Source organism: Rhinoderma darwinii, chromosome 1 (assembly GCF_050947455.1).
Source record: "Rhinoderma darwinii isolate aRhiDar2 chromosome 1, aRhiDar2.hap1, whole genome shotgun sequence".
Classification (NCBI taxonomy): Eukaryota; Metazoa; Chordata; class Amphibia; order Anura; family Rhinodermatidae; genus Rhinoderma; species Rhinoderma darwinii.
This window is the reverse complement of record NC_134687.1, coordinates 181,524,463-181,537,698: the sequence shown is the minus strand read 5'-3', so window position 1 is coordinate 181,537,698 and position 13,236 is coordinate 181,524,463. Positions and strand designations below refer to the sequence as shown.

Here is a 13,236-nt window from a genome sequence, read left to right as displayed (position 1 = left end):
TAGTTGTACTTTTACTTTAAACACGCCCAGTTGTACTTTAGAAAGCCTCATTTGCATAAATATAAAAATGGTCATAACTTGGCCAAAAATGCTCGTTTAAAAAAAAAACCAAACAAACGTTACTGTTATCTACATTGCAGCGCCGATCTGCTGCAATAGGAGATAGGGGTTGCAAAATCTGGTGACAGAGCCTCTTTAATAGGAGATCAAAGAGTGGCAGTCCTGGGGGCCATCATTAGGCTCAAGGCTGCCATGACAACCATCGGCACCCCGCGATTGCGTCGCGGTGGGTGATGGGCTGTCGGAGGAGTCCCGGCGCCTTTTTCTAAAAGATTAGATGCCATGGTTGCTATTGACTGCGGCAGTGGTTAAACAATATTGTATAATATAGAAGAAGGATTTATTTATAAAACGTAGCTTTTATTAAGCAGTAGTAAAAAGAGAATAAGTTGGCACCGCTGCAATGAATAGTCCCCAGGACGTTTGGCAGATCACTGCCTAGGTATCATACACACTGTTCCGTTATGTGTCAAGGGAGGTGCTGGCTCAGCAAGCTTTTATTAAGCTTGGTTAAAAACATGGAGCATCACACGTTTATTACAAGACATACACTGACATACACAACATATAGATGTCAATGTGGCATTGGTATAGGTTCCTGTGCTCTGTAGCCAGTGTTAGGTCATGGCACACTCTGTCATGTAGTGCAATTGTTCACTATCGTTTGTGCCCTGTCCTATCTATTATCAGGTCTGCATTCAAACCTGATAAACATACTTAGAGCCGGAATTCCCTAGTATGCCTAAATCTTTTCTGAGTGCAGCAAGCAACTCCTCCTCCTAAACGTTTCACACTTTGTCAGGTTCATCAGGGAGACGTCAGGAGTTTTTGTGATCTGACTCTGTATTTGGCAGTGGCAGCGAGCGCTTCATTTTCGCGTCTTTTTATATGTCAGTTAGACCCTCCCCATCCGGAGGCTTGGCCGTCCGATAGCCAATCAACTGGTAGGTTCACTTACATCATCCCCCTCCGTGATTCAAAGCGCTTCATTGGGCCAATTCTCTTAGTGTCATCAGTGGGGTGTTTATGCATCTTCCCTATTTGCTTGTGGTTACATCAATCATTGTGTATATTCTGAACAACTGTTCAACAGTATTGTTGTTATGAAGTAGGTGTCTTCTTTTTATAGGGCAATACTCAGAACGCCCATTTATATCACGGATAATTCAATTCCTTCACTACTTGTATATAAGTGTATTCATTGTTTAATCAAGACTAGTTTGTGACAGGCGACTATAGTTTACGGAGAGGTGATATATGGAGATATCTCTCTGCCATCATAGCTGAGTAAACTCAGACAAAGTTAGAATGAGTCTCGTAGAGTTTACAGTTCTATATCTGCTATAGGCAGAAGTGTAATATTTTGTAACAAATATATTAACTTTACCTTTAACTTTACCTTTACCTTTTTTTTTGCCAGTTTCCCAGTACATTATATGATACAATAAATTGTGTCATGAAAATGTTCCATTCATCTACAAATAAACAAGCCTTTATATGGCTATATAGACCAAAAAATGAAATTATTTATGGCTTTTGGAAAGTGGAGTGCAAAGAACAAAAGTGAAAATCCAAGAAATGGCTGCAGAGAGAAGGGGTTAAGTTAAGTGGCACAAAAAATTGTACAAAAATAATAACGAATAAAGTTTAACACCAAAAAAAAATAAAAAAATTCAAGAATAATGTAAACAATAACATAATAAACATAATTGATACGCAGTAAAAATAGATAAAAATAATAATTCTAATTAAAACACCAGAATTGCTGTTTTTTGGTCACCTCACCTCCCCAAAAAATGGAATACAAAGTGACTTAAAGAAATAATGATACATTATATTGTGCAAAGAAGGCCAAAAGCCCTGGGCTCAGCACAATACATTAGCAGCAGCTGATGGATTTAGCATCATGTGACTGAGGGTGGGTTTAGGAAGAGGAACTGTGTACAAGAGGCTGCCTGATCCTTTCTGCTGCTAACAAGGAAGGCGTATTGTAAGAATGGATACTGCAGGAAAAGTAAGAGCTATTGCGGTATTATTATTATTAGATGTAAGAGTCCAAGGAGTTACATTTCAGTGAAAATAAAACCTCAGGGAAAGGAAATTGAAAAGATTAGCATTTTCACAAAATGATTTCTGAAAGCTCAGGCTGCACTTGCTGTTAGATTTAATCGAACAGGGATTACCTGTGTGTTTCAGATTTTTAACCCCTTAAACCTAGATTCACACGGGATGGAAATGCTGCTGATTTTCCTGCAGCATTTCCGCTGCAAAATACTCACGTTTTATGTGCAGATTTTGCTGCGGATTTCCTGTCCTCTGCATTGAAAAGGCTGAAATCTCCAGAACAGAATGAGCATGCTGCGGTTTTTGTAAATACGAGGCATGCTCTGATTTCAGACAGGAAAATTTCATCCACATGGCTGGGACTGTAATAAGCAGGGTTTTGCACATGGAATTCTGCACGGAAAATCTGCAGCATTTCCGTCCCGCGTGGATCCAACCTAAGGACGTAATCCGTGGGCACACTGTGATAGTGTTGTGGGGGCGCTGTTTGGGCTTACAATGAGGGCCTCCTCCATCTGTTGAATCACTTAGGCCTCATGCACACGAACGTGTTTTTGCGTCCGCAATTAATCCGAAAATCTGCGGGTGAATTGCGGACCCATTCGTTTCTATGGACTCATGCACACGACCGTGGTTTCCACGGTCCGTGCATTGCCCAGAAACCCAGACCGCACAAACATAGGACAAGTCAATTATACGGTCCGGGTTTGCGGTCTTGGCTCATTGAAATCAATTTGTGCATTGTCCGTGATATGCGGGTGGCCCGCGGATGACACGTCATGGCCGTCCGTGCTGCAATCACGGGCCGTGCACACAGCTACGGTCTTGTGCATGAGGCCTTAGGTGTCGCGGTCAGCATTGACCATAGCATCTGAGGTGTTAAACATCCGACATCTGAGTCATTTCTGTTACCGGCCATTGCAGCAGGGTGTCAGATATGTTACAGCTGACACCCACTGTGGATGGTGCAGGACAGTGGCATAACTACCGCTGTAGCATTCATAGTGGCTGCTACGGGGCCCGCAGGATGAGGCTATGGCTGCTACAGCGGAAGTGACGCCACATTCAATCCTTCGGACTCAGATACTATTGAACACTGTAACAGAGCAGGGTGGTATCTCCCTGCTCTGCCATAACCATCCCGGATTCAGCGGGACAGTCCCGGATTTTGGGAGGTGTGCCGCTGTCCCGGGCGGCTGGGCTTATGTCCCGCTGTCAACTTTAGATACAGTTGAACCCAATTCTGAAGCAGGGATCCATCAGCTCCCTGCTTCAGAATTAGTTAAGAGTGGAGGAGCAGAGGGAGCACTGCGCTACTTTAAGCGTCGCGCTCAGGGGAAGCCTTTGACAGTATATGGACAGTGATGTCAGTGGCTACTCCTTGAGCGAAATCCCCATTGCCGACTCTGGCTGGGGGTTCCACTCCAGGAGGAGCCCCTGATGTCAATGTCCATATATGGACAGTGACCTCAGGGGATTCCTCTAGGAGCGGAATTCCCGGCAAGATCATCGGCAATGGGGATTCTGCTCAAGGAGTAGCCACTAATTCTGAAGCAGAAAACAATCAGCTCCGTGCTTCAGAATTAGTTCAGAGCAGAGAGAGCTTACCTGCTCGCCGAGGAATCCCCGGGCACAGCGCTACTTTAAGCGCTGTGCTCGCGGAAGCCCTGATGTCACTGTCCATGTATGGAAAGTGACGTAAGTGGCTATTCCTTGAGCGGAATCCCAATTGCCAATGATCTGTCTGGGGCTTCCGCTCTTAGAGGAATCCCCTGAGGTCACTGTCCATATATGGACATTGACGTCAGGGTCTCCTCCTGGAGCAGAATCCCCGGCCAGAGTCAGCAGCGGGGATTCTGCTCAAGGAGGAGCCACTGACGTCACTGTCCATATATGACAGTGACATCAGGGCTTCCCCGTGGGAGTGGAATCCCCGGCCTATGCCCTGGCTGGGGATTCCTCTCCTAGAGGGAGTCCCAATGGCGCTAGCTACATGGGGGGTGGCGTTATCTTCAAGGGGGGTGTGGCACTATTTACATAGACATTGTGGCACTATCTAGGGGCACTATCTACATGTGCACTGTTTCACTATCTATATGGGCACTGGCACTAGGGGCAGCTAAGGGGGCATTGTACTATATAAGGGCAGATGGGGGCATTATACCCTATGGGAGCAGCTATGGGGGCATTATGCTGTATTGGGGGCAGCTTTGGGGGAATTATACTGTATGGGGGCATCTGTGTGGGCATTATACTGTATGGGGCAGCTATAGGAGCATTATGCTGCATGGGGCAGCTATGGGGCATTATGCTGTATGGGGGGAATTTGTTTGGACTTTATACTGTATGGGGGCATCTGTGTGGGCGTTATACTGTATGGGGGCATCTGTGTGGGCATTATACTATATGTGGGCATCTGTGTGGGCATTATACTGTATGGCAGCATCTCTGAGGGCATTATACTGTATGGGGGCATCTATTTGGTATTATACTGTGTGGGATGCACTATGGGAGCATGATACTGTGTGGGCTGAACGGGTGTGTATGGGTGGGATAGGAGGCGTGACAAAAGAAAAAAAAATTGCCGCGCTGCGCGCGCCCCATCGGTTTTCGCTCTTTGTGATGCTCGAAAGTATAGCACTGTCTACAGGGGGGGCTGTAAAGCACTGTATGGGGAGATTGTATAGCCCTGTCTACAGGGGTGGGGGTGCATAACACTGTCTACAGGGGGGGGGGCTGTATAGCACTGTCTACAGGAGGGCTGTATAGCACTGTCTACAGGGGGGGGCAATATTAAAGTTTGCTATGGGGCCCAGTGTTTCCAAGTTATGCTCCTGGTGCAGGCACTGCTCTTAAGCCTGCAACATTCTCCTACCCTTAGAGCAGGGGTCTCAAACTCGGCCGGGTAAGTGGGCCGCATATAGAAAAAATGGGAAGTTGACGGGCCGCATTACTTTCAAATTTGATACAATACAAAATTATTGTTAATCAATTAGTTATTTGAACTACTATAACACTATATTACTATAATAATAATACTACATTACTATAATAATACCGCTAGGTTTAAAATGTGAGATATTTCTCCACGTGTTTATTTCAACAATCCAGCTTTCCAGTTTAAGTGTCGCTAAATGCAGTTCGGCGGCTCAGTTAGCACACATGTCAAGATTGGGCAGCCCCTTTTTAGATAGTACCACAGTGCCCTCGGTGGATGCTGCTGCAGTGCCCTCTGTGGATGCTGCCGCAGTGACCTCTGTGGATGCTGCCGCTTTGCCCTCTGTAGATGCTGCCACAGTGCCCTCTGTAGATGCTGCCACAGTGCCCTCTGTAGATGCTGCCACAGTGCCCTCTGTAGATGCTGCCACAGTGCCCTCTGTAGATGCTGCCACAGTGCCCTCTGTAGATGCTGCCACAGTGCCCTCTGTAGATGCTGCCACAGTGCCCTCTGCAGATGCTGCCACAGTGCCCTCCGCAGATGCTGCCACAGTGCCCTCCGCAGATGCTGCCACAGTGCCCTCCGCAGATGCTACCACAGTGATGTCAGGGGCTTCCCCAGAGCTGGAGTCCCGGAGAAGAGCCGCTTCTGGCACTCTGCCTAGTAGGCTCTTCCTGGGACTCCAGCTGTGCTCCTGACATCACTGGGACTCCTGCTCTGGGGAAGCCCCTGACATCATTGTCGACGTATGGACAGCGATGTCAGAGGCTTCCCCAGAGTCCCAGAGCAGAGCCTATACTAGCGCTCTGCCTGGGACTCCGCTCTGGGGAAGACCCTGACACACTGTCCATATATGGGCAGCGATGTCAGGGAATTCCACAGAGTCCCGGAGCAGAGCCGATACTAGCGCTCTGCCCGGGACTCCGGCTCTGGTGAAGCCCCAGACATCGTCTGTCCAAACATGGACAGCGATGTCAGGGAATTCCACAGAGTCCCGGAGCAGAGCCTGTACAAGCGCTCTGCCCGGGACTCCGCTCTGGGGAAGCCCCAGACATCGCTGTTAATATGTGGGCAGCGATGTCAGGGAATTCTACAGAGTCCCGGAGCAGAGCCGATACTAGCACTCTGCACGGGACTCCGCTCTGGGGAAGACCCAGACATCGCTGTTGATATGTGGACAGCGATGTCAGGGAATTCATCAGAGTCCCGGAGCAGAGCCTGTACTAGCGCTCTGCTCGGGACTCCGCTCTGGGGAAGACCCTGACACACTGTCCATATATGGGCAGCGATGTCAGGGAATTCCACAGAGTCCCGGAGCAGAGCCGATACTAGCACTCTGCCCGGGACTCCGCTCTGGGGAAGACCTTGACACATTGTCCATATATGGGCAGCGATGTCAGCAAATTCTACAGAGTCCCAGAGCAGAGCCGATACTAGCACTCTGCACGGGACTCCACTCTGGGGAAGACCCTGACACACTGTCCATATGTTGACAGCGATGTCAGGGAATTCCACAGAGTCCCGGAGCAGAGCCGATACTAGCGCTCTGCCCGGGACTCAGGCTCTGGGGAAGCCCCAGACATCGCTGTTGATATGTGGACAGCGATGTCAGGAATTCATCATAGTCCCGGAGCAGAGCCTGTACTAGCGCTCTGCTCGGGACTCCGCTCTGGGGAAGACCCTGACACACTGTCCATATATGGGCAGCGATGTCAGGGAATTCCACAGAGTCCCGGAGCAGAGCCGATACTAGCACTCTACCCGGGACTCAGGCTCTGGGGAAGCCCCAGACATCGCTGTTGATACTAGCGGCTCTGTGTCCCGCGGGCCGCAGATGACAGCCCCAGGGGCCGCATGCGGGCCGCGTGCTTGAGACCCCTGCCTTAGAGCATGGCATTGTGCAGTAACTAGCCCTAACTATACCATTTCTTTTTTTTCTAAATACAGAGGCTACTGCACTGTTATAAGAAGGGTATGAGAGGAGAATCCTAAAAATATGTGTATTAGAAAACGGTATAATTTCCTATTCTATAATAAATTAGGAAAATAAAAAGAGTGGACAAACCCTTTAAAGGGGTTTTTCAGTGAGAAGAAATTGATGATCTATCCTCAGGATAGGCCATCAATATCTGTGGGGGTCTGACTCTCGGCACCCCCATCGATCAGCTGTTTTGCAGGGTTCTTCAGCGCTAATACGAGCGCTGTTTCCACTTCATTCTGGTCAATGCTCGTACTGTGAATCGCCAACAGACTTGTAGCGGCAGTTCACAGTATTACAGCTTCCTCCCATTCACTTGAATGGAAAAGGTTGTAATACTTTGAACCACTGCTACAAGTCTGTCGGCGATTTACAGTACAGAGCCGGTGATGAAGGGCCTGATAAGATATTGATGGCCTATCCTGAGTTTTAACTGGAAAACATCTTTTGAAGCTTTAATATTCAGATAAACTAGACTTTCCAAGCAGCATAAATAATCGATATGGGCCCAGATTTTTTAAATTAAAAGTTAATTCCAATTTAAGCAAATACATTTTATGTTTTGTATATACAAATTGCATTACTGATCATTTTTCTTGGGTGTGCAATGAGAGCAGCAAGAAAATGTCTTCTGGTGGGCCCAGGAAACCCCATGTGGGCCGTGTAAATGAGCGCCGATCAATGAGATAGCTCGTTGATCAGCGCTGGTTTTCTCCTTTCACAAGGAGCTATGTATGGAGATGAGCGCTCGTACGCCGATCGCTCGTCCTCATACATTAGTATCATGTCGACAGCACGTCTCCCTGTTTATACAGTTAGATGTGCTGCCGACACAGATAATAGTTTAGGTTGCATAAACTATACAATCAGCCAAAGAATGAGCATTTGCTTGTTTATCGGCTGATCATTGCCCTGTTTACCCTGTTTTGGCCTTAACGCTGGAAGGGTGGAGTACGTGGTCTCAGATATGTGGATATAATTTAGCTTACAGGGTAATCCCTCCAGCATGCATTTTAGAGTGTTGTGAAGTATGTACATTAAAAAGATGGTCAATAGGATAACTACTTATAGATATGTATAGCGCTGTTGAATTGTGTATCTGAAGTCAGGAGTTTAAACCTTACCGGCTAACCTTTGTATGGAGTTTGCATGTTCTCCTTAGCTTCAAAAATGTTTCCTCCTAGGCTGGATGGAACACCTACTTCATTAGCCATAAAGCCTCATGGTCCTAAGTTTATGTAGCAAAAGAATAAATAAATACATTTTTTTAATTTCGCCTCAAGCTGTTTTAATGCATGGAGGCTGAGACATTTCTGAATGGAATGGCTCTGCAGGAAGAATTGGTTATATAAATGTAATCATCTAATATACAACTTTTTAACCGTAGGTTATAAAATGCAGGGCAGCTGTAGCGTGGAGTGTACATCAGCCACTTATCGTTGAAGAGGTGGAGGTACAACCACCAAAAGCTCATGAAGTTCGGATTAAAGTAATGTTTTTAGAGTTTTCTGCCTTAACTGATGTAATCTACAGATGTAGATCAGATCTGAATTTGTCAATGCACCAAATATGAAATTATAATTTAGCATGCTGTGACTTGACTTTTTATCACATACTGTAACTGTAGCTTTCCATAAAACTTTAGGTAAGCCGATTGCCTTTATGCCATTTTAGGTTAAATACATAGCTTGACTAACTATCAGGCACTAACATTTTTATGGCTCATGTACTCGGCCTGCTCACACACCACAAACAATGATATGGAACTAAAATAGTTGGAGACAAAATAATAAATAAAATTTGATAAATGATAACATTTGGGGGCAAGCTATTTGCTGTACTGCATGGGTCTCAAGAAGTTAGTAATCTAAATTCACTTAGACCTAACACAATTTTGGAGCTGGCATAGATTTGACTCTCAGGTGCAGAGATGGCCTAATTTATTAAGAGGCGTGCACTTCTCCAACTATGCTTAGATTTAGACTGGCGTATGAAGCAGTCTTAATAAATCTCTCTCCCCCCCCCCCCCAAAGATTTCAATGCAATATGCAAAGAGTTGCAAAAGCTAAGTAACTTGACGCTCCTGAGCCCTAATGCAAAAATCTCTAATGCCCCCCCACAACCATAATACATCTTAAATAGAACTCATCCCCTCATTGGCCTACTCAGGCTCCATGGCCCTATAGTTACACCCCTGAGTTATACAATGTACTCTAATACAAATATTAGGAGCAAATGTTTTTATTACCTAAAGATTACTTTTACCGTATACAGATAGTTAGTTCAGGAATTTGTCGGACAGATGACCACGCTTTGCAAGGAGATATGAAAAATATAAATTTTCCAGTTATTCTTGGCCATGAAGGAGCTGGAATAGTTGAAAGTGTTGGCGAACAAGTGACAGAACTAAAAGCAGGTATGGTTAAGAATTTGAAAATATGAACATGAATGTCTTTATTCATTTGAATCTATTTTAGGCATTAGCCGTGAACTCTTCTCATCTATCGTTATGTGAACTTATCCCGCAACATGAATTAGACGTTGGAACATGAGGAATTCAAGCCTTGGGAGAAGCTTTCCTCATCTCACGTGAACCAATCTGATCCTGTCCTTCTCTCTAAATAAAGACAATGGCAATGTGTAGCAGCGTAAATTTGGCATAGATCAGATCTTGACTTGTAATGAGCAGACTGAAGACCTAAATATAAGACAATACAAGGGGTTTTCTGATTTTAAGTAAATAACACTTAATAATTGCATAATGAAAAGTCAAAATTTTTCTAATATACTGTAACCATTTTAAGATTTCTGCTTGCCCTCAGTGAATGAAACCATTATTTACACCCAGAGGCTGAAAATCCGTTTAGACCTAATACTTCTCAAAGCTGATCAGGGCCAAATTACAGAGGCCTTCACCACCTTGGGTCCTCCATCTCCCAGTTCTTTCAAGCATTTTTTAAACGCTCCCAGCAGCAAAACATAGAAGCCAAAACGTCTTTCTTTTTGTCCGGAATTCCATTAGTCTGAACTGCTAACTGGAAGAAATCTCTTGGTATATCCAAACAACATTGGTTGGATCTGATGTGTATAGCCATTGTAACTTAACCACAAATTATATGACACTCTGACTAGGGAGGTGGCTCCCAACTAATTGTTTGCCTCCACCAAGCATGACCAAACCTTGTCGCAATTGTAGTAGGTCTGGGCAAAAGGCCCCGACTAATTTTTTTGCCCGGGGGGCTTTACCAATGTTGACTTGCCCTGGTAAAAATGTTGTGTTAGGCCAAGGGTCCTCACCCATTTTTGGTCAGAGGGCCACATTGTCAGATTATACCACTCACAAGGGATACAGTACAACTTGTATTCCCATCTGAGACATATCAACAGTAAATTCCATAAATGTCTGATAGGTGTGGGTTCCATATGTGACTTCTACTTATTGAAAGACTGGGGATACCTTGCTCTAGTAAGGAAAAATCAAAGAGGGCACACATAAGCACAGTTCTCTCCACTGTAGTGTATGGGATTTACTAACATACACTATGTAATGTTCACAATTGCGGACCGTCATGCTCACCTGCCCCCCGACGGCCACGGCCATGGAAAAGTGAGTGCCGGGCGGCATCTCTCTCCTGCTCCAGTACCGTCCTTCTGACAGAAATGTGAGGGCTGATGCCCTGTCTAGGTCATTTTAAACAGAGGACACTGTGGAGTCCCCTCAACGTATCATAGATCTGTCCTGCATTATTTCTGCTAACCCTCAGCAAGTTAGACACATCCCTCCGGGCAGGACGATTGCGCAGTTGGCAGACAGGAGGAGAATCCTTGGACACCGCTCCAAAGTGGCCGGACTCGCGGTGGTTCGTAAGACGCGAGATCTGATTGCTCATCATTTCTGGTGGCCCACACTGCCTAAAGATGTTGTGGACTTTGTCGCTTCCTGCACGGTGTGTGCTTCCAACAAAGTTGCTCACTCCAAGCCTGCCGGCCTGCTCCAGCCTCTGCCTGTGCCCAATGCTCCCTGGCAGCATATAGCAATGGACTTTGTCACAGACCTTCCTTCCTCAACAGGATGCAATACGGTCTGGGTGGTGGTGGACCGGTTCTCGAAGATGGCACATTTTATCCCGTTGACCGGCCTACCTTCTGCTCCAAAACTGGCAAAGCTCTTCATCCAGAACATCTTCAGTTTGCATGGCCTGCTCCTACATATTGTGTCTGATGGGTGGTTCAATTCACCTCAAAATTCTGGAGAGCCCTCTGTAAACTTCTAGACGTGAAGTTGGACTTTTCTTCAGCCTACCATCCCCAGTCCAATGGCCAAGTCGAGAGGATTAACCAAATCATGGAGAATTATCTTCGCCACTTCACCTTCACGCGGCATGATGACTGGGTACAGCTTCTTCCATGGGCCGAGTTCTCATACAACAACCACACAAGTGAGTCCACCACTTCCACACCATTCTACATTGTGTACGGCCAACATCCACGAACCCCACTTCTTGCTCCGGCTACAGCCCAGGTACCTGCATCTGACTCTGCATTTGGAGACCTTCTACAGGTCTGGCAGCCAACCCCGTCCTCTATTCTGTAGGCAGTCGATCGCATGAAACAAAAGGCAGATACTAGGAGAAGGGAGCCGCCTCAGTATTTGCCATGTACCAAAGTCTAGCTGTCCTCTAGGAATATCTGTCTAAAGGTGCCTTCCTACAAGTTTGCTCCCAGGTTCCTCAGACCCTTTGAGATACTACAACAAATAATTGTCATACAGTATAAAGAAGAGTGGGCGTAAGAGGGGGGGATACTGTAATGTCCACAGCCGTGGTCCGTCATGCTTACCTGCCCCCCGACGGCCATGGAGAAGTGAATGCCGGGCGGCATCTCCCTCCTAAGAGACGTTGGCACTCACTTTTGCATCACTGCACTGGCTCCCGTAGGGTGTATGCGCGCGCTCGCGCCCGGCCTTAAAGGTCCAGTGCACACACATGAGTAAAATCAGTAATTAGCCCATGATCACCCTGGACTATAAAAAGGGTTCTGCCCTTTTATTCATTGCCTGACCGTTGTTGTGTTTTACCCATGTTAGTCTTGCAAATGGTCCCTTAGTGTTATCCTGTTCCCAGTGTTCCCTTGTCCTACTACCTGTATCCTATATCCCGTGCTACCTTTGTTCCTGTGCCTTAGAAAGTTGGAGTCGTTTTGTGCCCATGGTCACGCCTGCTGTGTTACACCACGCCTGGTGTCTGCTGCCAAAGTCCCATCTGTGCCGAGCCTCCATTACTGTCTGAACGACTACAGGTACCCTTGTGCTTAGGACTATATCTATACATTGACTTGGTACACTGTTTGGTAAGCTGCTATCCCACTACAGTGGTACGGCCCAGTGGGTCCACATACCCACAGGTCGTGACACACTACAATGGAAAGAGCCGCATTCATGCGCAGCCACCTCTCCGTCTCATCTCTTCCTTTCTGCAGTGCCAAACAGAAAGGTGCACACAAACATAGGGGTGCTAGAGATGGCTGGGGACTGCACAGAGCAGCAACAGGGGCCGCATGTGGCCCCCGGGTTGCAGGTTGTGCACCTCTGGTCTTGACAATCGTCCTTGTGCTAAACTGCGTGACACATACAATATTACCTACACTTATATATTGTAGCAATCTACCAGCTAAGAATAGATCTTTGCAGCAGCTGATTTATTAACATTAGCTAACAGAGGATGGCCAAGACCAGTGCTTCTCAACCTATTTTTGCTGGGGCCTCACCACCCATAGTTATAGTCCATTCTAGAATTAAAAATATTGTTTAATTCACCTACAATTTGTCTCCTGAACCCAATATAGCATTAAAATAAGTCCATTAGGAGTCGGTTATGTTGCTAAACCAGAGATTGGTGCAGCCAGAGAAAGGAATGTATAGCTTATAATCACTTCTGTGAAAACTGCCTCCCCAGCTGTGCCTCATTAACAAATAGGTGGTGCCTAAAGGGGGTTTTACACAGGATGATTATCGGGCAGACGAGCGTTAATATAACGCTCGTTGCTGATAATTGCCCTGTGTAACGAGGGGAACGATCAGCAGATGAACGGGCATACGCTCGTATCGTTTTAAAAAAGTAAAAGTTTATCGTTATCGGCAGCACATCTCCCTGTGTAAAAGGGCCTTAACTGGTGATGCCCAGCAAACAGTTTGAGA

General features: G+C 46.3%; 1 protein-coding gene across 2 annotated transcripts in view; it reads left to right on the top strand.

Annotated features, from left to right (window-relative positions):
• Positions 1-1,814: 1,814 nt before the first annotated feature.
• The window catches only part of LOC142757608 (alcohol dehydrogenase 1-like), a 78,013-nt gene continuing 66,591 nt past the window's right edge, over positions 1,815-13,236 (top strand). The window contains exons 1-3 of one of the 2 annotated variants that reach the window (XM_075860633.1): positions 1,815-2,074; positions 8,428-8,493; positions 9,315-9,456. In XM_075860633.1, coding sequence (XP_075716748.1) covers positions 2,057-2,074; positions 8,428-8,493; positions 9,315-9,456 — 226 coding nt within the window. In that variant the 5' untranslated portion in view covers positions 1,815-2,056. Of the gene's footprint in view, positions 2,075-8,427; positions 8,530-9,314; positions 9,457-13,236 lie in introns of both variants that reach the window. The other variant, XM_075860632.1, reaches the window with a different exon arrangement.